The sequence below is a fragment of the Antennarius striatus genome, chromosome 3 (genome assembly GCF_040054535.1).
Source record: "Antennarius striatus isolate MH-2024 chromosome 3, ASM4005453v1, whole genome shotgun sequence".
NCBI lineage: Eukaryota > Metazoa > Chordata > Actinopteri > Lophiiformes > Antennariidae > Antennarius > Antennarius striatus.
The window spans coordinates 24910082-24937382 of NC_090778.1; the positions used below are offsets into that span (position 1 = coordinate 24910082).

The 27301-nt window shown below is 43.6% G+C and overlaps 1 protein-coding gene across 3 annotated transcripts in view; it reads right to left on the reverse strand.

The window, feature by feature from the left end:
• Window positions 1–27301, reverse strand: part of kiaa0825 (KIAA0825 ortholog) — a 98109-nt gene that overhangs the window by 47563 nt on the left and 23245 nt on the right. For 2 of the 3 annotated variants that reach the window (XM_068310624.1, XM_068310625.1), the window contains 13 exons: window positions 24253–24530; window positions 23101–23251; window positions 21051–21241; window positions 19479–19685; window positions 19058–19168; window positions 17033–17172; window positions 14600–14779; window positions 12502–12732; window positions 12057–12361; window positions 11871–11977; window positions 9270–9414; window positions 7968–8123; window positions 6416–6510 (listed from right to left, as the gene is read on the reverse strand). In XM_068310624.1, coding sequence (XP_068166725.1) covers window positions 6416–6510; window positions 7968–8123; window positions 9270–9414; window positions 11871–11977; window positions 12057–12361; window positions 12502–12732; window positions 14600–14779; window positions 17033–17172; window positions 19058–19168; window positions 19479–19685; window positions 21051–21241; window positions 23101–23251; window positions 24253–24530 — 2297 coding nt within the window. Of the gene's footprint in view, window positions 1–6415; window positions 6511–7967; window positions 8124–9269; window positions 9415–11838; window positions 11978–12056; window positions 12362–12501; window positions 12733–14599; window positions 14780–17032; window positions 17173–19057; window positions 19169–19478; window positions 19686–21050; window positions 21242–23100; window positions 23252–24252; window positions 24531–27301 lie in introns of those variants that run through there. The other variant, XR_011035022.1, reaches the window with a different exon arrangement.

Genomic DNA, 27301 nt, shown 5'->3' on the forward strand with positions numbered 1-27301 from the left:
GTTCCAGGGGCAAAATGTGGAATTATTTCCATACGGAAAAAAACCGATACCCAATTGATAAACTAAAATTTGTGAGTAAATGTTTAAAAAAAACAAAAAACCCCAAAGTCAGTTGTGATAGCAAAACACCTGCAGGTAACAAGTGTGATATAGCAAGGGAGCTAGATTTATTACAGTGATTTGGGTATTATTACAACCATACAAGGTTCACAATGACAACCAACAATTTCACTCAATGTAACACGGAAAGACTTAATTTTAATTAGACTGTACAAGGGATGATAGACATAGATCTCAGTTTACGTCACTCCAACATCAACATCTTTCGTGTAATTAGACAAACACTAGTTGCCAGGGCTATGATTAGTTTTTCCTTCAGAATTTCGCTCTGGAAAAACGGGACGGTTGCTGGAGAAAGACTAAAGTAGGGCAAGAAGTTGCTGAATCACGGCTCTTTTCATATTTATAAAATGTGGTTTACAGCTGCCCGCGAGGGCTAAGTCGCAAAAAATACTTTTTGAAAAAGAGTGGTATGTATTTGTGATGTTACGACTGCACCAGTGTCACGCTTAAAATTCTGGCATTGGCATTGCAACAACTGAAATTCCTCCTCTCTGCCACCAAGCAAAGGCATAGCATTCCATCGTTTTTTATTTGTACAATCAAATGTTGAGTGTATTTTTGGGACTTGCCGTTTTTAATCAGGAATGGGGGGGGGGCTTTGTTATGTCCCCACTCCATCCAGCCTGTCTCGGCGTACTTGGACGGTTTTGCAGTGGCTTAAGTGGCTCTTTGATTTAGCTCTAGTTACGATTCTCTCCAACATCCAACCAACCATCCACAATTGGAACAACTGCTGACATTGCTATATTTGTGTCAAGGAATTATCTGAAATCACACTAGTTGTGAAATAACGTGATGGTAAAATTGTTCACAGTTAACAATACACAAGGGATAAGCTTGTGTATTGTGATATTTAACGATATTTGAATATTGGTGTCACTCTTAACATTCGTAAGTGGAATGAATTACGATTTTTATGTTCTGATAAAATGGAAAGTCGGACAAAAGATGCATTCCAACAGTAGCGTAGTGAAAATACCATAAGCTGTAACCACAGAGAACAGACTCTAGTGCAAGAATGACCGATGTCTCATGTCCCGAAAATGGCTTGACCATGACCGCTCTCCGCAAAGATAGATTTGCCTGAACCCTCCGGATCGTTTTTAGAAACGACAAGACAAATATTTCAGATGTATCACACGAGGCATCACGCTGGAGGTGAGAGGAGGTATGGGGAGACTGAGATAAAACACAACAGAGGGGAAAAAGAGTGAGAGAGTGGCAAAGAGGAAAAGTGTGGTCTGCCTGCCTGCCTGCTTGCCTGGCTGACAGTTGACTCTGTTGGATGTGACTTTCACAGTCTGCTGGCGGTTTGTGTGGAAGCCATCACATCTGTGACTGGCCGTTTGATTAATGAGCCTCTCAGCTTGTCTGTGCAGTTTGAGGAGGGGCCACGGCCTTATCCCAGGCATCACTGATTTATTCGCCTTTGGAGCAAACCTCCAAATATCACACATAACTGAAATATGAGTGAACATTCACACACATGCAGGCAGACACATGTACGCCCTCCACGATATGCATATAGCGTACAAGTTGGTGCAGTGCGGATGCCTATGCACGCAGACAGACAACGGAAGCGGACTCCTGCGCACGAGCTTGTCCCTCCTTCGCCACCTGCTTACGGCTAATGAAAACCTCAATGTGTCAGTGCTGTCCAGGGGTAGCAAAGACAAAACGTACCATGTATAACCAAGCAGACAAAAGATGTATTCTGTCTCCACCAACGCAAACTCCCATCCCTTGCTGTCAGTCAGCGCTGGGGACACACACAAGGGGATCGACAAGAGAAGAAAAAAAAAGCCTTCCTCAATGACACATCACACTCTCCTGATTTTCAAAAGTGACAAGTCTTTTGAATATCTGGCCTCGCAAGATAGAGAATCTGATGATGGCTTGAGAGCATTTTCTTCTTGTTTCTTTGGCAGTGGCAGCCATGAAGTGTCACTCTGGCTAACCTTGAAGCTTGTCTCCAGTGTTGTTTAATGCTTCCAAGACTAGGGACAATCGACCATTCAAAAACAGTACAGCAATATCGCCCTCTAAGTCAGATAAATTACTCTAGAAATACTTCCAGGTACGTAAATGCGCATTAGCGTTTGCATACCCCTCGCACGGTGACGCACATGCTCTCACGCACACATACATAAAACCCTACCACCCTACAAGCACACACTCCCTCATTCCCTGAAGCGTAAAGTAAGACTATTAATCCAGACACAGAGATCCAGCTTCTCCCCAGGTTGATCAGCGTCCATGGAGGAAGACGAACATTCTGACATATTTGTTTTTATTTTATTCCCTGAGAAAAAGGCCCGCCATATGGCGGAGCCGGCGAACAGATGGCGATTGCCCACTTCCTGAAAGCACAAGCGTCTATCGCTGCAATTTAAGGAGCCGCTCAAGCAAGAGAATGCCACAGACTGGCATTTTTCCACAAACTGCTATTGTTATGGACCTGAGGGGTAACAGCAGCAATGAGACACTGCAGAGGAAATGCTTTAGTGTTCACTAGTTACAGTGCGCTTATCGTATTAAGCTACCAAATCTGTGGGTCAGAGCTGCTAGTACTCACTTGCTGTCAATGTGTGAATTAACAGTGTGGAGATGAGTGCTTACTCAGATTATTACCTGTGAAAATAGCGCAAGTCACAGCATATATACAGTAACTTCAAATTTACCATTGGCAAATACATAAAGCCCTTGTAGGCTCGAAGAAATGGTACTGACATGGGTGGACCAGTGTAGTGAATGTCCTTGGATGATATTAGGTCCTTATGATGGAGTGGAGGAGCTGCCTTCTGACACGTGAAGCTTCATCTCTCATACTCTGCTACCCCTTATCAAGCAGGTCAGAGGACCTTCTCTGACATACGGTAACAAGGAAAGTGTTTCAAAAAGTCACCTTGGCAGATGACAGTTAAATGCGACTTTTCTCTTTGACAAAACGATGTTTTTTTTTTTTTTGAGAGACTCATTCCACCACAGCAAAAGGTGACGAAGAGCTATCGCTGCTTGTATGAACGCTAGCCTGTTCAGAAGTTGTGTTTCTTTGGAAGGACAAGAGTATGCTGTGACTGGAATGTTCTTTAACCAAAGCAGGATACTGATGATTAATCAAGGACAAAGCATTCATTCACGCTATCGGGAGAATCATTTCATACTTTTGATTCCATGCCTTTGTGAGAAAGGGCGTCTCATCACTTGAGGTCACGGCGTGAATAAGTTTCAATCAATAGATTGTGACAATCAACTCAAACCCTCGGATGTACAATCTGCTCAAGGTGAAACGTCAAGTATGCATTTAACCTGAGTATATAATAAAAGTGATTTGGACATTTAGAAAAAAAAAGAACTTTGCTTTAAAGTTACTAAAGACTCACGATGGAGAAGAAGAGTGAATGTTCTGTAACTAAAAGAATCCTATAGTCCTGTTAATAAATCCTGACTACTGAATATTGTATAATAATGTTATTTCTGCTTTAAACAAGTGAATTGCTATGATTTAAGTTTATATAACAGAAAATTATTTTTCAGGGATAAAACCAGCCACAGTCTGACTATCAGCCATCAGGTTGTTCTTCCTGTGAGTCTGTCCATCATCCATCCATCAAAATATATTTCAGCCCTGCAATTTATCAAAACTGGACAAGAATCCAACAGCTTAGTCAGTCTCTTGCCCATTCAGACATTTCATTCAACCTGTCACTAATCCACTTTAATAATTCCACCAATCACTTCCTCCCACAACCATTGCACCAATCAGACAGTAGATAACCAAGCCAGGTAGTTGAGATTTAACCAAGCAAGAACAAGAATACTGAAAGCACTCATGTTTGGTTATGAATGCAAATTGCGAGAAAGAAAGAAGCAGATTGTCAAAAGGCAAACATTTTCATCATAAAAATGTGTCAACCAAGCCAGTTGACAAGTTCATCAAGAGTTCGACCTGCAAAAAAAGTACGCTATAATGTTAACCCATCCACAAGTGATGTATGCATTCAAACCTCCAGTCTGTCAGGGAGCCAGGTCAGCCAGTCAGCCAGGCAACCCTGGGGGTCCTGGGGTGATATTAATCAGTCTGGTTTCTGCTGAAAAGCTCAATCTGCGGATGATGGATGAGCCATCATACGGAGGGAACTGAAGTGACAGGTGACAAAGAAGGACACACACACCTGTATAAATCCACTCTCCCTCCTGTCTGGCCCCTGACGCTATGCCGTCAAGGTAGCAGGGTGAAAGCGTATGCATGTGTGCTTGCGTGTGCGTGCTTGTATTTATTGTGTGCAAGCGTCTCGGCATGTGTCCTGCTGTGCTAATGAAGTCATCTGAGCAGTGATTTAAAAGCTCTGGTGTAAAAGCCTACCGCCCTTAACTCATAGGCTTGCTCCTTTAGAATGTGATATAAACCCCGGGCACAATAACTGTCCTGCCACTGTAACAATATACAGGAGGGCAATGGGCCACGCTGCTAACTCACAGTCCAAGGAGCGAAAATAAAATACCGGCTGTGTGTGTTTGGGGGGGGCAACGAAGTCATTCAAGGAGACTAAAACTTATAAGATAAAGAATATAGAACATCACAAGGTCATGTTGATAAGTTATTTCGTACAGTAAGAGAAGGTGTCATTACGATTAATATTGTCAACTGCGTGAGATTATATCCCACAGTTTGTCCAGCAACTGGAGGTATTAAAAAGAGTAATTGTTGCATGACGCCTCTGTGAAAACAGCTGAGGGCACTTCAGTATGTGGTTATGCAGAAAGCGTTGCCTTATCTGCACTAACAAATGGATCAGTGGATACAACATCAGTGCGCTTATCCCGAGAATGGTCTTCTACAGCTTGAGAGATATTTCTGAGTCAGAAATGGATCTGAGGAAAACTTTGACAGCTTACATGTCGCCAGCTGTGAAACTAACTTCCTGCTCTGTGCAAGCGTCTCAGGCAGAACCAAAGCCATTCTCCAAAATCCTCCATGAAATCTGCTCTTCTGGCCCAACAAAGAGAGGCTAATGAGGCAAATGGCAGCATCTCAAACACTTTGATACCGAGAGATTAGCGTGAATTATATAACCTTTACCCCCTCCCTCTTCCGTCCTTCCTCATATATATTTGGGTCCTTGCTTGTATTGACTCCTCGCTTGCTGTGTCACTCACATCCTCCATTTGCAAGTCCAATCTTTCTTTTCTCTCTCTCTCTCTCTTCCTATCTGACTTCATATCCACTTCAGTTTCTATTCATGAATGCCCCAACACTAATTTGGCTCAGTCAAGCAATGACACTATCTGTTTTAACATGCAACAAAGCAGCATATAGGGCGGAGGAAGAATGGAGTACGTGTGCATGTGTGAGATGGTGGCGGTGGGGAGGAGGCATGAAGCAACAAAGCTCGTCACAGCGCAACACCGAGCTGCGCACTTCACCCTTATTAGACCTGTGTCCTTGGCAGATGCAGAGCTTGCCCTTTGTTAGAAAGGTGTGTGTGTGCGTGTGCATGTGTGTGTGTGTGCGTTACAATGGCGGTGATTTAGAATGGATTGGATGTAGGCGTGGAGACAAGGTGCAGTAGCCCCATGGCTCCCTGATAGCTGGCAGCGTGACAGCTGTGAATGGAGAACAGGGAACAGCCTGAAGTATTGCCATCTAATATGTGTCACATCCCTGCATAAATATTTATGCCTGTTGGAGAGCAGAACAGGAGAGGCGGGGGTAAGAGGAGGATGGGACAGGGCCGGTGGGACTTGGGTGAAAACTCTTCAATCAGGTAATCCAGCCACTCATCTTCCATCTCAGACTAGGCTGGCACTTTCAAGGCCTAAAAACGAGGAGCAGGCATAAAGTCTGCTAACATTTGGACCGTGCAGCCAGTCTCACATGTGCATTTGCATTAACAAAGACAGGATCCCATGATTCATCACTCGCGGAATATTATAGCACTCCGGTAACCTTTTCTAAGGAGTTCTTTGCACGGCTCAGGCTCCATTGTGGAAGCCACAGGAGCCATTGGCCTTTTGAATAAAGTACAAGTTTGAACCGCTGATGAAGAGCAGCTAGGCTATGTGATCCCCAAAGACTCAAGTTAAATCAAAATGAGATTTGGAGGAAGTGGAGGAAAACTCAAAACTCACCTCTTTTTGTCAAGGTAAGGTGCTTTAATTACATGAAAAGGCTGCTCAAAAACCAAAATAAAGACATGAAGCACGACAACACAAAATGACACCATAGTTGTTTGTGCTTTGGGCGTGGGTGTGTGTCAGTGTGGTTACGTGTACGAGACGAGTGTCTTACCTGTTGGCCAACAACCTTCTGAAGGTGACCCGGCTCATGCCCCGGTATTCAGGCAGCAGCCTCGGCCAGTCCCACACCCAGCTGATCAAGGCACTCTGTTGATGTATGAGGATAGCGTATTGTTAGTTATTAATCAGGGTTAATACCATCAGTGCATTACCGCTCCAGCTGGGACCCACTAACAAAGGAGGGAGGGGGTCCCTAGCATAGACTACCAACACCAGGCGATCAATCATGTCCGCACAAGAAGGTTTTTATTCCAATAAGACAGCAATTAATTTATAAATCCATTTGGGGGGATGTAGCCATCATTTATAGAAAGATAAATCAAATTTTGGGAGGGAGTCGTTACTCTTCTTCTGCACTGCTTTTTTTTTTATCATCTTCAATGGCACCTCGCCAACCCCTCCTCTCTCCATCTATTGCTCTCTCTCTCTTTCTAGCTGTCTAACTCTTTCTTCACACACACGCACAAAACACACTTGGCACTCGCACCATATCGGGAAAGCAAATAAATATCAGATTGCTTTGATTGCCAAAATGTCATTCTTAACTCCAGGCTGAGTTTTATTGACAAAAGGAGGAAAACGACACTCGTTCCCTCCATCCATCCACCCAGCCCTCCGTCCTCATAGGTGATTGATGGATGTAACTTTCTTTTTCTCCTCCTCCCTCCATTTTATTTGACAAACAACACAAGCACCTGAAGCGGCGAAGGCATTTTAATCATTCTCTTAATAGGGTGTTTCTATGCAAAGCTATGCAGCCTTCTGTGATAAGCCGAAAACAGGTCTTAGGATTAAAAGGTGTAGCAAAAACAATAGCTGCAATATGGCAACATTACAAGGGATCACAAACGTATAAATACACGTAATCTGGCTTTAACAAGTAAAAAGACACATGCAAACCCATCGTGAGGAAATATTAACTTTTGTTGATTGTTTCATGTGATATATGCAGCATTTCTCCAGATAGTTGGATGAAAAGGACGACTGTGCAGCAACTTATCCCTTTTATGGAGAAAAAAAATTGAACAATTAACTGAATATCTTGGCGGCCCTCCTGGGGATAAACTTGGGGTAAAAGGGTATACGGTTCAAAGCTCCAAAGTATTGCACTTTAAGACTGCACTCTCCTTTGCCTCATTTTTTTTTTTTACAAAAATGAAGCTTTTCTCATCTTTTCACCTTTTCCGTGCTCTTTTCATGGTGCTAGCCCAACTCCTACTAGGAAAAAGGCAGCGACCTATGGAGAATAGGAAAGCCGAGCCCCAGAAAGACCCGGAAACTTCAGAGATTGCCATAGTACCCAGTTCACTAGAGATTCAAACAGTTTTGAACCTTTAACATTAAGCTCCCGGCTTTGGGAGGAAAAACGGCGCCACCTTGCACATCACAAATACACCTCTATGGCGCCAACTTAAAAGACACAAAAAAAGAAGCTCCCATAATCGCTTGAACGTCAAAGACATGTCATCGAGGTAAAATGAATATAAAGAAATGATTTTCTAGCTTAAAAATTGGTGAAAATGACCTAAAAATTCACAACAAACCTGATCCAGTCTCTTCTTGCCAATGTGATCAAACTGATGGAGGGGGTTGAAGCCGGCAGCATCCACTAGGTGCTCAGAGCTAAAGTCAAAGTTCACCAAATGAGGAATATCACTGGGGGAGTTTAAGCTTCCGCCGAGTTTAACCATCAATAGCTCCTGAATCCAAAAGGAAAGAGGAGAGAGAGAGAGAGAGAGAGAGAGAGAGAGAGAGAGAGAGAGAGAGAGAGAGTTAAGTGGATGTGAAAAGAAAGAAAATATTCCACAAAAAGATGATGAACTACGATGAACACAGAGGTCAAAAAGTTATTCAAAATTGAACTGAGCTTCTTCGATCCAGACAGCATATAAACTGTATACTGACATTTGTAAGTGTTTGTTTGCAAATTGCCAAATTCATGTTTCGCTTGCAATAATGATAATGAATTTCTGAAATCAATTTCCGGACAGGTTTAATGCAGGATTTTTGATCATCCTCACAGAAGCATAATTAATGGGAGCCGTTCAGAAACAGGATAATGAAAACAGAACAAAAGCCCAGACAGGTAGAGGTATAGAGGATGTTACACGAGGGATTTTCAGGACACTTTGTACATTTAAGTCTGCAATATTTGCTGTGGTTGAACCGAACTACAGGAACAACATGTGTGCATGTGTGTCTATTATATCAACATGGGTCAGTTCAATGTGACCTTCGAACCTCCATCATTTCACCTGCCAATCAACCCGGTCTGTTCTTGCTTGACCTTGGGTGGATAAAGACAGTAAAGCTTGCTTGCTTGGTACACTAAAATTGTTGGAATAATTCCCATTAAATGCTAAACTTGTTGCTATAATGTGGTACAAGTCAGAAAATAACTCACTAAATGTTTGGTGTGGATTAAAGTAAGGAGTCAGAGACAGGATTTGACAGGGTGGTTGTGGGTCAGAGAAAAATCCATCCGGTTTTGGTGCTGATTTGGAAAGCGATCCATATAATAATCCTTAACGTTTTGAATCAGACTGTGCACTAGTAGCGGCGATACTTCAGTATCTGATTTCTGGAATGCAGGTTTAGGGGGATCGCTGCTCTTTCTCATCCAAAACGCCATGTGGTTCCCTCTCCTCTACATGTGGTGAGTGTATAACAGGTAAGCGCGGTAGGTTTTGCACCCTTGAGGTCACTCGAACAACAGAAGATCAGAACAAGCAGACTACACACAAGCAGCAGCCCTCTTCCCTCCACCCCCACACCCCACTCCCGAACAGCCTGCGGCCTCAGGCCAGCAGCCACCTAATTGCTGGGGAGAGGGAGTGCTTCCCTACCTCATTGCCTTGGATGATGTGATAGATCTGCCTCAGGTAGTTGCTGCCACCTGCTTTGTGGCAGACCTCCAGCAGCATCAGGCCTATTTTCTGCTCAGTCAGTTCAGCCGCAGCGACTCGGCTTTCTCCTCCCTGCTCGAATACGCTGAGAGAGAAACAGACATGGTTAAAAGCAGGATATGGGAGAAAAAAACACAAAGGGAGGAGAAAACTCCAAGTGGTGCGAGATGAGAAAGGAGAGGAAACGGGAAAAGGGAGCGTGTCAAGCTTTTATCTCCATACCCCCTCGGGCGAAGGAAGTATTTTCCAGTTTAGAGAAGAATTTGGGATAAAATTTGGAATATATCTATGCGGGGAAAACTCATTGAAACACAAAAGTCAAATATATATATATATATATATATATATATTAGACTTTTATATTAGACTTTTATTTTTTATTTTATTTTTTTAGAAAAATCTTTTGCTCCAGAGGGCAAATTAATTTAAAATGTCTCCACTTAACTATGTGAGAAGCGTGAAAGAGAACAAAAATTCAAACACATTATTGAGGGCTAGATGACAAAATAGTTTTTACTTGCATTTACCCGTCATTAGACACTGACAGGATTTCTCACCGAAGGATGCCGTTGCACTAAAAGTGATCGGCACACGTGTGTGTGTGTGTGTGTGTGTGTGTGTGTGTGTGTGTGTGTGTGTGTGTGTGTGTGTGTGTGTGTGTGTGTGTGAGTGTGTGTGTGTGTGTAATTGCGTGTCAAGGTCCTCATGCATGCAGAAACCCCAACCCTTTTGGCAGACGCCCGCGTCATTCTGCTGCCCTCCCTGTATGGATAGATATCACGCCGCCGTCCATCAAACCATCTCCTTCACATACACTTCCTGTCATTGTTCTCACTCTCCCTCACTTCCTCTTTGTAATTATAAGGTGGCAGAAGCGGCATTGCCTGACAGCCAGCCATTGGCTTGCTTGACATTGAGAGTGGCAAAGGAAGAGGAGTCCCCTCTCTCTTCCGTCTACATCCCCTCATTCTTTTGCCTGGCGGACTGACGGTGGTGTCGTCTGCGGCGGCGGCTGTGCACCCGTGTCAGCACCTGCGCTGTATCCTTTCCTGTCCATCACTGTGCAGGTGAAGCAGATGATTGGATTCAGTCAGTGGGGTGATTAATGAGGGCCCCTCCGGATTTGGGACAGCCTATCAATCATGTCATTAGGGCCAATGTGCCCTGAAAGAGGCAGACCTCCGCCAAGGAATAACTGCATTCATCTTCATCTGTGTATGCATCCCGTCAGCCCAGCCAGGGTCACCATGATGGAGAACAATAATCTTCTCCTCTACAAATTACTTTGCAAAGACAAGGTGGGTAGCGTGAGGAAGAGGAGGAGGAGGGTTACAGTTGGGAAACGAAGGGAGGATGGTGGGATGAGGGAACAGAGGTGGGAGGGCTCACGATGGGGAAATGCTCTTTATTTAGGGGTTTACTCAGTGTGTGTGTGTGTGTGTGTGTGTGTGTGTGTGTGTGTGTGTGTGTGTGTGTGTGTGTGTGTGTGTGTGTGAGGCCTGTGAGTGCAGTGCCAGGTGTTTTGGAGTACATACCACTCTCTCTCTCCTCTCTCTCTCCTTCTCTCCTTTCTTTCTGACACTATTCCGATTGTTTACAAGCCAGGCGTCACTTCCCTGTGAAGGTTAGTTTAATGAATAGTAATGATCTCACTGAATGCCTCCGACAGGTGATACATAATCACTCTTCTTTCACTTTTCCACTCAACCCCACCACCACCACCCCATACACTGCCCTGACTCCCCCTTTTTCTTTCTTTCTTTAACCTCTTGTCTCATCCCCTCTTCCTGTCGCTGAGGCGGGATTTCCTAGAAACCAGTCGTAATTTAATTATTTAATTCTTTTCTTTTCTTCTTTGATTTTGCATGTTATGTCGCGTTACTGAATCACCTTTTGATGGATGCGTGAGTTTGTTATGATGAAGTGTGGGACCACACGACCAACTTCTGGGAACAGGCTACAAAACACCGAACCAAAGGTCACGGATCAGCCCAAAGTGAACGCTGCTTTCCCATCAGTCTCAGCATTCCGTCCACTCAATCAGACGTCGTTGTCCGGCCATTTACCACAAATAACACATCTGAGATGAATTCATCATACTTATAAAGCTTTCAAATAAAAAAATGATCTTGTTGATACGATACATCAGAGTTTGAATGCTCAATTAAATAAAGCAAATCTTGGCAGTATTTTTTTTTATTGTTTTATTTGCTGTCCCTATTGAATTTGAAGCAGCTGAAACACCATCAGTCAGTTTGAACCTCCTCCTTCATCAGACTATCAGACCCTCAACCGCCATCTCAATACACATAAATCACTAAAATTGTGTACCGGGTAAATCATTTTCTAAAATGTGCATCTATGATTAAAATGATTAGAATAAAAAAACATTTGTTGGAGGTGAAAATGAATGAGCAATATCAAGACTAATCATGGCTAATGCACATGTAGCAGCTTTCTGAATGAATGACAGTGATATAAGCTAAATTAATAAAATGCTGACCCTGACCTGGAGCTAAATCCCTGACATTAGCCTCCCACCTGTCAGAGCAGAGCTTGCGGGCCTTCTGCAGCTGCATGCTCGCCCACTTCGGTCTTTTTTCCTCCAGAGTTTGAAGCACTTTGTGCAAGCTGGGTTTGGGAACACCCTGCCAGAAAAAAGAGCAGGTAAACAATACAGACACAGAATTGAAACTCTCCATTTTTTTAATATTAACTTGGCCCTACCTTTTGATGAATGCCCATGACAGCCTGTAGGCACTCGGCCAACAAAGAGAGGGGCTCCTTCGCGCCCATGTCTAGGGTTAGGCCACTGATCTGTTCTAATGCTTCTGGGTCCTCCAGGCTCTGGATTAGACAGCCCAAAAGGGCCCAGAGTAATAGACCCATTAAACGCAGCTGCCGGGAATGCTGGGAGAGTTGCTTCTCCGCCATAAAGAAGAGGTAGCGGACGGGGAGAGGAATGGACGCAATGGCTGAGGGTAAGTTAGTCAAAATGAAGGACAAGGTTTGAATGGTTAAGGATATGAGATCTAGGGTGGGAGGGAGGGAAGAAGGAGGGAAGGAAGGAATGACAGGGGAAGAAAGGAACAAATGGTTACTTTTGGTAAGACAAGTCTAAAATGACTAGAATTTCACTTGACTTGAAGCGTGACCTCCGGAGGGTTCACACCATTAGTGGCGGACTCGTTTCCTCGTGCTTCCAGCGGTGCATACTTCCACTTCTTGGGAACTTTCTCCAGGACACCCTCCGGTACGCTCCACTTGAATACGGCGGCACTGGGCTCTTCTGAGGCCTGCCAACCTATTACCATGGAGACCAGGTGCACCAAAAGGCTTTTGGAAGACTTGGCGACTATCGCTCGGACACAGCTGATCACTACAGGCGCCGTCTGTGTGGTGTCTGACAAAAGAGGCATTCATTATTATATCTATAATTAATTTCTTGACAGAATATTATTTTCTGTAAAAAAATTGAGTTGTATTTGAACAAGCACAGATTTTCAAGGCAGCATAGCTGTGTAGACGTATTACCTTCAAAAACAAAATCATGATACTGCTCATTTAAAAAATCAACATGCAACAAAGACAAGTATCTCAGCGAACAAAAAAAAAGATGAGGGAGAGTTAAATCACTCCAGTAAAATTATGTGAAATTATAAAAGGTTTGGACTTTCAAAACCAAATGACTGACATAAAAATGATGGGAGGATGAAGTTTTACGATTGCCACCAAATTAAAGTGGGTTACATATCGTAATATCTGAATTGTGCCAATGGGTGTTTCGAATTATTCACTCAGTGTCAGAAACGACTCCACTTTTCAAACAAAGGGAAAATCTAGAGACGTGAAAAGCTTGCTCATCCACGGGGCATCGAGGTATTCTGCCAAAGTATCTGCACTCAAGTAAATTCAGATGTTCTCCATCAAACCCAGATGGCCTGGCAGTAGCAATCTCACTCCATTTTCCAGGAGCTCTGTGTCTTATTCTGCCCTTTATTACCGTGCTAATATTGATAGTCGAGCAGCTACGGCATGAGGTTGTGTGGCACCCATAAACTTTCCCACATTTTTGGCTGTAAAAATCAAAGGGAGCAAGGAAAGATATAGCGCTGCGATGGCACCGACGGTGCACGGAAAACCTCCAGGGACACCCAACAAATGTGTGACCTCAGACCTACAGCAAAAGAGGAGAGCGGAACAAAAAATGATGTAGCTTTTCCGAGGAAAAGCACTTTGTGGCAGGTGAGACCCAGACCAATTCTTCAAAGTCACTTGGTTCTCAGACTTTACACAGCTCGCTACCGTATTGAGTGGTGTATTGATTCGAAACAACCTGCTACTGTGTGATGAAACATCAGTGTAAGTGGAGAAATAGCGAAACTCTCAATGTAATCTATAAAAGTTAACTCACTGAACAGTTTAAATAGAAACGGGGGCACCAGGGGTATCCTGTAACCAAAATTACAATACTAAAAGATTTGGCACAGTCCAATAATTAAACTAATTACCCTGTGAGGATAAATGATGATTGCATGACATTCAGAATTTCACTCCGGCTCGTTCTATCTCCTCCTCTCATTCTTTCCCACCCTCGCTCCATCCCTGTTCCAATACTCTTTTCCTATCACCCTAATTTATGCTGGAATAATTACCACTCACCCTGGATATAAAAACAGCACCAAAAAGAGCTCCACACTCCGCAGGAGTTCTGATTAAGCTTCGTATCAAAGCTCAAACCAGCGAGAGGAGTTAAAAAAAAAGAAAGAGTTAGAGAGCGGTAACAGACTCTCCAACAGCCTATTAAAGTCATGCTTTGACTCATGTGCATGCAACACCTGCCCTTCAGAACAAAAAAAAAAAGACATATTCTGTATCTGCAGATTTTCTCTTGTGTTTGGAAACAGATATAATATATCCTCGTCATCGCACTTAATCTGTTAGCCGCGTTAATTTCCCGTTCTCCAAGAAGAAAACGGACGGATCTGAAAAGCCTATGCAATGATATATTTGTCAGTTCTCCAATTTATTGTAAAATGAGAATGTCACAGGCTTTGTGTTTCATTTTCATCTCATTTCAACATTGGTAGAAAAAAAATTCTAAGCTAATGAATATTAAGCATATGAAAAAAACGTGGTTAGTAGAATGAGCTTATTCCAAATAAAGTAATATATTTAAGAGTACTGCTATAATGGCTTATGAAAATCAACATAACACCAGCGTCTTGACCTCTAAAGTACAATATTACCTGACATTTTTGCTATTTTACCTGCCAGTGTGTACAGATCTTCCCACATCCTTGCCCTTTTTTCTAGATACGGTTGAAGAACCTGAGTCAAGGCTTTAGGAGCATTGTTCAGGCAGCTGAAAAGATTGAACAATGCAACTATGAAGTCATCTCCTGCTTTGCTGCTCTCCGTAGACAATTCTAGGCAGCTCTGGCAAAAATCTGAAAAGACAGAGTCAGACTGAGTCAGTGGGAAACTTCAGCGCACAATACACAAATAAATGTGTGGGTACTCAAAATGTGAATGAGTTTAGGAAATCTTCATATCTAGCTGCACTTGACATGCGCAAACAACGAGATAGACAAAGAAATGTGGAGTCATACGCAAACATATTCACTTAAGGATGCATAAGTGAGTGTAAAATCTGTAGCATCTTTTGAATTTATGATTCAACCTTATGGAGGTGGGTTGGGAGAGACATAAAACCCCATCTCGTGAAACAGCGTCCTGATTTCTTTGCACAAAAACACGTTGGAAAATGTCAAGGCTGCCCAACCTGACACATGTTAACACAAAGGGTGAACAAAAGGCATTGTGGAATAGAAAGGGAAGAAAAACCCACATCTGTGTTACATGGAGGAAGAAAAAAAAAAAAACAGAGCAGCAGAAAACAGAAAAAGTAAAAGATTTCAAAGCCCCCACAGCGTACGGAGACAGGAAGTGAAATGGAAGAGGTTTTGACAGGGCGTCCTTGTGGGGGTTGCTGTCTGAGCACAGGGCTGAGGGTGGAGGTGTTTGTGCGTGCGTAGCCCATATGGATGTCTATTTATGTGTTTTGTATGCTTACAAGTGTGTGTGGGTTAAGTTGACAGGGGTTGCTGAGGAGAGGCCCATTGCTCCAGAGGTGGCAGACATCCAGCGGTCTGTCAGTCTGCTGTGTGGGAGATGACAGCTATTTGAATGGGTGAGTTTATGCAAGGCAGCAGTCAATGAGTGGGAGCAGCAGTGATTGGGGGCAGCGTGGCTTCCTCCTGACTAATGCTTGACTATTTTAAAATGACGGGGCTAAATGAGCTTCTGCATTACAGAGGCAGTTATATCAGCAAACTAAATACCGCTCAGGAATGAAGAGTTCTTATCAACATCCTTATAAGAACTATTTCCTTTATCTCCATCTGCGTCTCTCTCAGACTCAAAAGTGGTCAACCAACCTGACCTACAATCGGTCTATTAGGCCGCCTTATGTGGGATATGTCAGCATCTTGTTCTCTGCCTGTCTGGTAATTGGTCCTCAAGGAGAAAGAGTGTTCTGAATATCTCTGCTGTGGCTGCAGTCGTCCAAAGGAGCAGGGGTTGACTAACATGAATTTTCACTTGGGGTTCTGGAGAGCACGGCAGGTTAACGAGGTGCCTTTTAATAATGATTCCATTACGGAGGAACGGATGGCTTCAACAAAACAAAAAAAAGATTAGAGTGTTCTGGTGTATCTCTGTGGAGTTTCCACAGCTGCAACATCCACTTATATCAAACCCAGAAGCAGGCGCAAACAGTACAGGAAGCAGACATGCTAATGATAATTAGCAAAGAGTTCTGTAAATGTGTGTGGGTGTCATTCCATTTAGGTTTGGACTGCAACAGATAAACATCTCGTCAAATACCAAACAGACGCATCGATTCCTGCGACGCTCTCATCCGAACTGACGTAGATAGGTGCGTTTTGACTCCCTGCATTGTTACGGCACAAGCGTGGAGAAGCACCCCGGCGTGCACATGTAGAAGGAACTGCAATGGCTTATGGGAAGCGTTCAGTCAAGCTGCTCCTTCTGTCTGTCTGCTTCTTGGTTAATTAGCCCGTCACTGTGATAACACGCGAGCGTCAGCGCTTCCAGCGTTGATTTACGGCGGCGTGGAGGGAGAAGCATTGCAGAGCCTCTGAGCCGGACTCAGACGAAGCGAGAGAACGAGACAGTGAGAGTTGTTATTAATGAGGTCGCTATAATGTGAATTAATGTGCGAGTGCACAACAGTCTTTAAAGGTTAGACTGTTGCCAGTGCGGAGTGAAGAAGAAGGAAGGGAAAATCTTTAAAGGTCAGCATGTGTGCTCCGCCTGGGCCTGTTGAGTGTTTATTACTGCTCTCCATTGATTTAGTGATGATGGTGACCAAGGTGAAAATGATAATGAAGGCAAAGATGATGATGATAACTTCATAAAACGGATGGAGCTCATCTGAAAGTCTCACTTAGGATGTAAGAGCAGATAATTAAGACGCTGGTAAACAACTTCCCACACGTGGCCCCTTTGGGACGGACTATGTGGGTTTGGCATTATAAAACAGGAAATATTAAAGAATTCATGACAAAAGATGAGATATTCTCCTACAAGACTGACAGCACTGCATACGCATCACACGTACACACAACCTTAATCAGCAGACATGCATTGTACCGATCCACGTTTGCCTGAAAACTTACAGGAGTTTTCCAGGAGTGTTCGGGGCAGGTGACAGTCTCTGTGCAGCAGCGTTCGCAGTAGCAACTTGGGATTCAGCCCGGGGTCAGAGGTCAGGAGCCTCAGCTGACACCAGGCAGCCGCCTGACCCACGAGGCCATCTCTGAGAGCGGAGAGAGGAAAAACAGAGTTGACAGTTCTGCAGAGTCAGGTGAGAGTACAGAGAGTAGTTAATTTAGCAAACAGGCAAAGAAACGGACGACTGTCTCTGATGACAATCTGGGAGAGGAACAGCGTTTGAGCGACAAAGGTAACTTCCTCCACTGCCACTGTCTGCAAACGTCTCCGCTCTCGACTGCTTTTAGCATGTATCGGTAGGAATTAGGTTTAATCTTGGCCAGCTAAAACTAAATTAACATTTGGGAGACAGCCAAATACATGAATATACAGCAGTACCCCCCTCCTGCATCTATTCCATAACCAAGACGCTGCAGCCAGCTGTGTGTAATGAGCCGTGTCCTTGGTGTGTGTGTGTGTGTGCGTGTGTGTGTGTGTGTTTGCAGACCACTTCGGAGCCCACGTTTGCGGTTATGTATGCGCACAAGTGTGAGAGCATGCTGACATGTGCGTGCCTGCATGTTACTTTATACATCTCAATAAAATCTAATGGAAGGAATGGACAGAGTCAGTGTGAAGAGTGAAAAGGCTCAGACGGGGGGGGGGTGTTTGTGTGTGTGTGTGTGTGTGTGTGTGTGTGTGTGTGTGTGTGTGTGTGTGTGTGTGTGTGTGTGTGTGTGTGTGTGTGTGTGTGTGTGTGTGTGTGTGTGTGTGTGTGTGTGTGTGTGTGTGTGTGTGTGTGGTGGCGGGGTGTTCAGGGGCGTCCGCCCAGAAATTAAACATTCTATTTCAGCCAGAAAGCTTAGAGCGGGGGTGCACCCTGCTGCTTGAGTGAAGAAAACTATGTCTCAATCTGACAGTGCAATTTATGATGTCACTATGACTGCAAATCCATAAGAAATCCTCTTTTAACTGCTCTGATAAATCTACCCAGCTACAGCCCTGGGGTCAGCTAACAAAACCAAGACACACATATGCAACAGAACCCACACGTGTGCAAAGGCGAGTGCAAAAAATGCCAGGAATGAATATGTATAAATAAAAACATACAGGCCAAAAAACACAGCTTCACATGTCTTTTTTTAATGGTCCACAATGCTGGATGATTTATTTATGTTCCTCGTGATTTTACTATTGCTTTTTGTAATAACCATAACAATGGGTTTTATTTAATGGGCTGGGGAGAGATCTGGCCGTGGTCCTGGTTGAGGACCTGTGGATCTGGCCCCGGGCCACTGGCAGGGCCCCCTGGCGCCCTTGCATGCAGGCAAGAGGTGGTTGCAAAGAAATAAAGAGGTCATAAAAATAAACTCATTTCAGCTCTCCAATACTTAAGAGCAGGAAAGCGGGGGTTAGTTTGATTTGTGCTCCATCAGCACGCAATGACATCACCTCTGGCAGTGAGGGAGATGAGAGGGGAGGAAGATGGAGTCAAGGGTGATGGAACGGGGGGCTGCGGGTGTGATTGACTGCACCGTGGAGGTCACAACAGTAACTGGACACACATGTATGCATATGCACGTTCACACACACACACACACACACACACACACACACACACACACACACACACACACACACACACACACACGCCCCATACGCAGCACAATGTGCTCCATTGACACCTCATGTGTAAAGCCCTCAGCAACCATCAACATAAACAAAATCAGTGTCAGCAGCAACAGTAGTTTACTTTCTATTTTTTCACCGTCGTCATGCATCTGTGTTATATTACCGCGGCAACTCAGGCATAAAGCTCCGAGCAACAGGAAAGTCTGGTCATTTACCAACACATACAGTCAGACACAAATGTGGTTTTGGGTGGAGGTGTGTGTGATGGCTCAGCATACCATAGTATGCGTGTATGAGACTTATTTGTGTTAAGATGCAAATGCGTACCTACTGTATGATGGCTGACAGATGATACGTACCGTACAGCCCGCTCCGTGAAGAGGTCAGGGTTGATAGTGTTCAGCCAGTGGGCGACGGAGCCGCTGGGTTGAAGTGGCTCTGACGCTTGTGGAAGATCAATCATAAATACCCTGGAGAACATCAAGATTTTTGAGGGTTTTTTTTTTTTAATTTTGTCATTTTTTTGTAAACAAACAAGTGATAGGACTCATTTTCATTAAACTTTCCATTCTTATTCTGATTCTGGTTCTGATTTTGATTCATCAAAAAATATGCAAGAATTTGAGGCATAGAGGATGGATTCAGGAATCATTTTGTTGATGGATAACACTATTTATTTATAGCCCATAATGAAGCATAAAAACAAATGTGATTGGATAAATAAAGAGTAAAGAAGTGAGTTACTTTGCTATGACCATTTTCTGCTTTGGGGATACCAACCTGTGCAGTAAAGACAGGGGAGCAGTGACGACAACTAGGACTGTCAGGAGCTGCTCACACAAATTGTGGATCTGGTTCAGCCAGTCAGATGGTCCTACTGTTATTGCATCTACAGAACAAGGACTGGGGTACACCAACGCCTCAGGACTTTCACACAAACTCCACATCAGCTGCTCCACATACAGCAACACTGTCGTAATGTCACACCTTAGAAAGAAAGAACCAGGATAAAAAAGGTAAAAGATGACACACTGGGTGATATCTGAAGAAACGTAAAGAAGAATATCACTGTCATGTTAGGGAACATCCCTGTCCTCAAAGGTTAATGTTCACCATTACCTGACATAACAGCCTCATTTTGTAGTCAGTCATATAACAGACCATCCTGGTGATTTTACAGCTGAAAAGTTAGGTGTACCTCAGGCTTTGGCTCTCACTATAAAAGTCACTGCTTTCACATTCAAACATGCTAAATCTGTCTCCTCAATTTGTGGGAGAGAGGTGTTCATCATCTCTCATCTCCTTCTCCTCGCTCTTTCCATGAACTAAATCTTTATTAGACACATAAACACAGGGGCGGACTGATACGGGAGAAGTGAGGTAGCAAAAAAGGACCCATATGAGCGCTATAGGAAACTTGGAGAAGCTTTGAAAAGCCATCTGTTTAGTCTAGCCTTACACATTTCAACTTCTCCTCCCTCTAGGAACACAAGACTCTCCAGGCAACATAAACCAGGCTCGGTGTTGACATCATGCGGCGCTGCACATGTAGAACGCACTTCGTCTTCGCCACTCTTTCATCGTCTAAGTGTGTGTTACAGTTTAACCTGTTCATTGTCACAATTTAGCAGTGAGGAGGAGAAGGACAAACAGAATGGATGGGACGACCCTAGACCCTGAGCAGGAAGCGTGACTATGACGCACTGATGGTACACTTAGAACTCATCAGACCCAAAGGAGCTGCATGAAAGTAGGCCAACGGTGAGAGAGTTCTAATGAAATTTAGGATTCTATTACGCACAGCCAAGTCTCTATTTATTATACCAGCAATGCTAAATTCATGTAGGTTAAACACGTAAATATATGCAAGAGAACGGTAATGGCTGTAGCCATAGAGTCTTGAAGATTAATAACTCACAGGGGATGCACACAAGATCAATACTCATTGATAATGAATTATATCAAACATTTAACAATAGTCTCACATCTTTCCCAGAATGGAGAAATATATTAGCTCCATAAAATGGTTCAAATAGATAAGCATCTCTGCACCTCATCTATACAGCCTTTATAGAAAAAAAAGACCCATATGACATTGAAACGTCTGTTTGCAAGGTTAGGAATAAACCTTGAAACCCAGGACTGGAGATACTTTCTATTCTCCCAGCCCTCTGTATAGAGTAGAGTAGAGTACTCTACTCTACTCTATACAGAGGGCTGGGAGAATAGATTCCTAACCTTGCAAACTGAAGTTTCAATGTCAAGATGAACTTTTGCATCCAGAATAATGAGGAGGTGCTTAAAGGAACAGTTCAACAGAAAATCGTGTTATTTTCATTGGCTGATTGGTACCTGACTTGTAAGTGCCTCTTATATGAAGGACGGGCCCCAGTATATCTTTGGACGAGCAGCTGTAAGGTCTCTGATAGCACCTGACCAAGGACTTCCTTTGCAATACCTGCTGGAAGCACCGCCCACAGATCGCTACGGAGACCGCACAGGAAGTAGAACCACATCTGCACTGAGAAGGAACAGCGCTCGCCCTGAGAGAGGAGAGCAATGAAGATGTGAATGAGGGATGGATGTTGGCAAGGACAAAAAAAAGTGAAAATCAGAAAGAAAGAGAGATTTAGAGAGAAAACATGAAAGAGGAAACAAGAGATTCAGAGACACGTCTGTCAATGCCAGAACATCTCGGTGGTCATTCCACCTGTACGCTGCATATGGTTTTCCTCCCCAATGGGATTTTAGAGCGCTTTTAAGTCCTGAACTGGAAAATACATCACCACGGGTGAGCACTCACACATACACACACACACACACACATGCATGAACAGAGGACGAGAGATGGGAGGAACCGAGCTCGGATGAAGTGGGCTATGAAAAAACAAAGAGAAGAGAACTGATGGAGTAAAAGAGACTTTTACACTGGCATCCTGCTGCTTTATCGGAGAAGACATAAAATAATTCATTAATTAAACCTCTCTTTACCTCTACATGCCCAAATTCCTCCGACAATAAACTAGAGATAATTACACATCCAAACCTACCCAACTTCCTTCTCTGTCAACCCATCACACGCCTCACTGTCTTCTCATTTAGTTTTACATTTAACATTATCGTTCTAGCGTTTGACCTCTCTCCTTCCCTCTCCCTTCTTTTCCTCCTTGGGGCCAGTCATTTAGGGATCGGTAGTTGACGGGGAAACGTGACTGAGCTCCAGCGTCTGGGATTAGACCCAGAAGAACAAGTGCAGACACAGATCTTGGATCCAAGCCAATGTGGGTCGGACTGTTTTAACAGCTCATTTAAATAAAACTTAATTGAAACAATGAGGTTAAACTGAAAGAACTCCCATTAAGGATGACACACACCAGCAAGGACTAAATCTGGGATGGGTAACTGAGGAGGGAATAACCTTGGAAGCTTTTATTTTCTCAGTCAAGGTCAAGCTCTAAACTTCCTTTGATTGCCTTTAGACTTCATGCGCTGTTATCATTTATTTCTCTCCCAGCTATTCACGTGTCAATATCAATATAGCAAAAAGAAACTCAAGCGGTAAGAACGTCTCCTCGAAGCTGCATTGAGCTGTGAGAGAGCTGGGACATAAGGTTAGGGGGATCTGGGAAATGGAAACATAATGCATACAACTACACATATGCCACAGACATGGAAATATAGACACACACATCAAATGAAACGCTCATCCGGACCCACACATGCATTCATCTGTACAGATGCACACAGGCTTGCTTGAACAAAAGCGCACACCTGCGCACAGCAGGTCTGTCTGACACCATTGACCCGGAAAGGAGGGAGGAACAAAGAGAGAAAAAAGGCAAGAGCAGAGTAAAGTAAGAAAGAGAGAGGAGGTTTAGATTGGTTTAAGGGCATAAAGGTAGGGGAGTTTCAGGGGCCCTATGCTGTTTCCAGACAGTCCCAGTGTAGGCTGCAGACTTCAGACAGTGGATTCCCTGGAGCCCCCAGGGCAGCATGGAAGCCACAGATGTTCTCAGGGAGCTCAGAGTAGAAGGCTCGGTTGGAGAAGGGAGAGTGGGTGGTAAAGGTGTTTTGTGGGAATGAAAAGAAGAAGCGAGAAAGCTCCAGAGTACGATTCATAGAAGTTCCTCGAAATTCTGAAGACAAAGCCTGCTAAGATAGGGGGAATTAGAATTTCTACATTTTTTTTGACTATAAAATGAATGAAATTAACACCAAAAAGACTGGAGATGTTTTATTTTTTAATGCTCAAGCGGGCTCCATTGATATATCAGACGTGCCAGAGATTTAAACATGTGCAGACAATTAAATAGACTTTTCCAGGTAAGAGTTTAACGTGGTATGACTGATTGATTTTCAAGGTACATTAGGGGGGAAAAAAATTCAACATTCAAAACTTTACCTCGTAGAAGGGTTTGGGGTCGGCCCATTGGTGACTTTCTTCATCTTGAAGGATGCAGGTTGAACACACCTGGATACAGTAGCTGGTTAGCTGATCTTTCAGTTCCTCCACTGTGTTCTGGCACTTCTGGATAGGCAGCAGAGTGAGGCGTCTAAGCATAAAGGAACCAAAAACAACTGTTAAGTTAGAGAAAGGCATCAAATATAATATATTCCATTTCCTAAGAAACAATGAAAGAAAAGGCAACCGTGGTAAAGAATGGAAAGTCCAACCATGGAATCCTAATAAATAACTACTGTATATTCAGGCAGCTATCAAACTAACACAAGGCAAAATTATGACATGAAAGAACTCATGATTTACTCAAAAAGTTGAGGGTGACATTTTATATCCTCCAAATCTGGCTGCCTTGATACTTTCCAGAAAGAGGCAAGAGTTTAATAGGGGTGCGGGAGGCTTAAAAAGAGGGGGGACTGGATGGTGTCGAGAGAGGAAAGTGCTTTATGACCGGAGGGGGGCACGGTGCAAGTGCAGGTGGAGGGGTGCAAGGGGCCATAGGTGAGACAACAGGAGCAGCGAGGGCACCGGCAATGCCTTTGGAGGGGATCTGTGGGGAGCAGGGGTTAAGGGGGTATTACAGGGCATAAAAACTCACCAGATGTAGACACAATATGGGTGCTATTACCGCCTGCCAATCATTTATATTCTTTTTTAACTCTCCCCCCATGTCTTACAATGTACAAGTTTCTGCCTCTGTCATGATGAACCAGGAATTATTTTATTTGCCCCTCCTGTCCATTGTCTTTACTTGAAGTTGACTTCCATCCATCCATGTTCTTGTAGACGAGACGATCACAATCATCTGCTTCTGCTTTGTCTGCTTCTAGTTATACGGTGAGCTCAGTGACGATAAAAACTGTTGGCTTATGTCTGATCGTTCATTTTGACGTAGCCTGACACAGTACAATCCTCATTTGTTAGAATGACCTTCATCGTCACGATTAGTGCAGCAAAAATTAAATCAGTCAACAAAAACAATTCTCTTTTAAATTTAATAGACGCTGGCATGGAAATAAGGATAGATTAATAATCAAATCCATTCCCACCCCAAAGAAACAGACACAAACAGGGAAGCGCACAACTACCCCTTACACTTGAGCTGCAGCCGTATTTGAATCGTTCAGTGTGGCGTGGTAGCTCTCCAGTCGTTGGCACACATGAATGCAAGTCGCCAGCAAGGCAGGCAAGTTCTTCAGCGGGGCAGAACACGGAACTTCCATGGCTCTTTCCTGCAAACGGTCTAGCAATGCGAACGCTGCCTTGCCACACGCCTCCACGAAGTTTGATCGCACCTCCAGGAGAGTGTTGTCCCTGCAGGCTGCAGCCAAAGGTAGTAGAGCATCCAGCTCTTTTGTGATTGCTCCACAGAACTGAGCAGAGAGGGAAGGCACAAATGAGAAAAGATTATTTCAATAACAAGGGGAAATCGTCCGGTAAGATGAAAACAGGAAAAAAAAAAAAACATCAGAAAGAGACCTCATTAGATATAAATAATGGAGCATTTGCAGGAAGTAATCTGAATTGAAGTGAGTACGCATTTTTCTCTAACATTGTGTAAGCAAAAAATACAATATGAGTGCAAATGTAGAATACAGATGTCTAAAGATGTGACCTCCACATCAAACTTGCTGCTGAACATGCATAATTTGAATCAGGTCAAATCAGACCTGTACTTCAGAGGATACATCAGCACTCATCTGAGGAGCGTTACATTATATACAGTAGGAGGAGGTGGGGGAATGAGATGTGCTGAGAGCAAAGAAAAAGAAAAGGTCAGGCAAAGGTGAGAGATAGAGAGACGAAGGGGGAGAGAGAGCTGGTTCAGCAAAGTACAAGACCTACAGCTTATTCTATAAAACTGTCTGAGCAACAAGCAAGACTTATCTCATTTATCCACATTGAACCTGGGAGAAAAGCCTACAGGAATAAGGCATCCTTCACCTTTCCCACTCCAGGGACTGGAGGGCTGGTTCATCAGAAGGATTTAAGATAAATGAGGTAGATGAGACAGATCCTGGTGCTAAGAAATTTTATGTTTTCAATGAATAGAAACACGCTTTGTTCATTAGCATAGTGGCAACAGGGTGCGTACAATGTGTGCGATTATACTGACACAGCAAGTATGTACTGTATTATAGTTTCCCTAGTGACTGCTACTTGGTTTGTTCCCCTTTTTCTCTGTTAGCATGATTATACAGAAGCTCCTTCTTCTTCTTTTCCTTTCGGCTCATCCCCTTTGTGGTCATCACAGCATGTTGTCCTTTTTTCATGTTTTCTTCATCCTCCTCTCTAACACCAACTGTCCTCATGTCTTCCCTCTCTACATCCATCCACCTTCTCGTTGGTCTCCAACATACTCACGTTCTCTCCTCGTGATGTGTCCAAACCATCAAAGTATGCTAACCAACTAACTTTGTCTCCCAAATATCTCGCCTAGGCTGTTCCTCTGATGAACTAACTTCTGATCCTATCCAACCTGGTCACTCCTACAGAGAACCTCAAAATCTTCATTTCCGCCACTTCTAGATCAGCTTCCTGTCTCCTTTTCAGCGGCACTGTCTCTCATCCATACATGATGACTGGCCTCACCACTGTCTTATTATGTTTGCCCTTCATTCTAGCAGAGGCTCTTCTGTCACATTATACACATGCCACTTTCCTCCACCCGTTCCAGCCTGCTAAGATCAGTTTCTTCACCTCCTTGCCACACTCACTGTTGCTCACAGAAGCTAAAGAACATATATCCATCCAGGTTTGTGGAGGATCTATACAGGGGCCCAGATCCAGCGTTCTTTTTACAACTTAACTTGGTATTGCCACATTTTTCAACATTTTCCATCAGAAAACTATCCATAAATCATGATGTAAAAAAATTGCATATATTTATGAGTATGTCTAGCATCTAGATCAAAATCTGGAACTGCTGGATCCGCATATGGATTTGTCAGGGCTGCTGTACGGTAGGAGCTAGATACGTATGGGATTGCTCAGCCTAGGCTGGTATGTGCTCTGCTGAATGAAACTGTAGTATATGCACATGTAAAACCTTCAAAAAGGATCACAAGCCCATTCCTGCATGCTGAAACCATCAAATGCACGCCTTAACAATTCTACTGCCTCATGTGCTTCCTATTGACAACAAACTGGGACCAGTGAAGGGTGATCAAGTACGGGGAAGTCACACATGCTTTTGAACTGACCTCCAAATGTATCTAACAACACAACCAATTTCATGCGAGTTTCTTTTTTTTTTACAATCTATCTTTAGATATCCCAAAAATGAATTTATTCAACTTTACTTTACAAATCATATAATCATAATATCACCATATTATTATCACGTGCTTACAGAGTTACATACTACACTATTTGACTTACTGGAACCAGTTTGACATTATGTCACATGAGGGCTAAACCATGTGTACACAATTGACAATCTCGCAATCTCTCTCTACAATTTTCTCCTTAAAAGCCTCCCATGTGGCTTAAAAGGCCCAGGAACAATGGCAGTCCAAACAATTAAGTCAATATCTGAGTGCATGCTGTCATTATGAGCTTAGCTTTGAAAGGGAGGAGGCAGAGGAGACACTCAGCATTACCAGGGTGATGGAGAGCCCCTGGAGAGGTACCACATACAAGTAAGGAGCGGAGAGTCATCCCAATATCCACCCTAGCACAAAAACAACCACACGCGTGCATCTGTATAGAAGTCAGGCTGAAACCTTAACCAGCTACGATCAAAGCTCCCAATCCCTGCAGGACTATCGAAGCAAGGTTAAAGAGATTGGGTGAAGATTATAAGTGTTACAGCAGTACGTTAGCGTGTGCAGAATTTGGAATAGAGTTCTCTGATGCCTGATCGTAGAAAAAAAGCACTATAATAGAGATGTAGCATCTCGACGAGAGGCGCCCAACCAAATGGATGAAGCTCGAGCCGATGTTCTGACAAGGAGGGTGAGTTCCAGCTGTTGAATGTGGGCGTTTGGCATTCAATGCATAACTGGCTGCCAGTTTTTAAAAAAAGGACACTACCTAAAGTACTCTGATGGATGAACAGTAACATCGTAGTCCGCGTATCTATGGAAATACAGACAGCAGAGTGGGGTTTAAAAAAGTGAGGGTCGAGGTATGAACATATGAA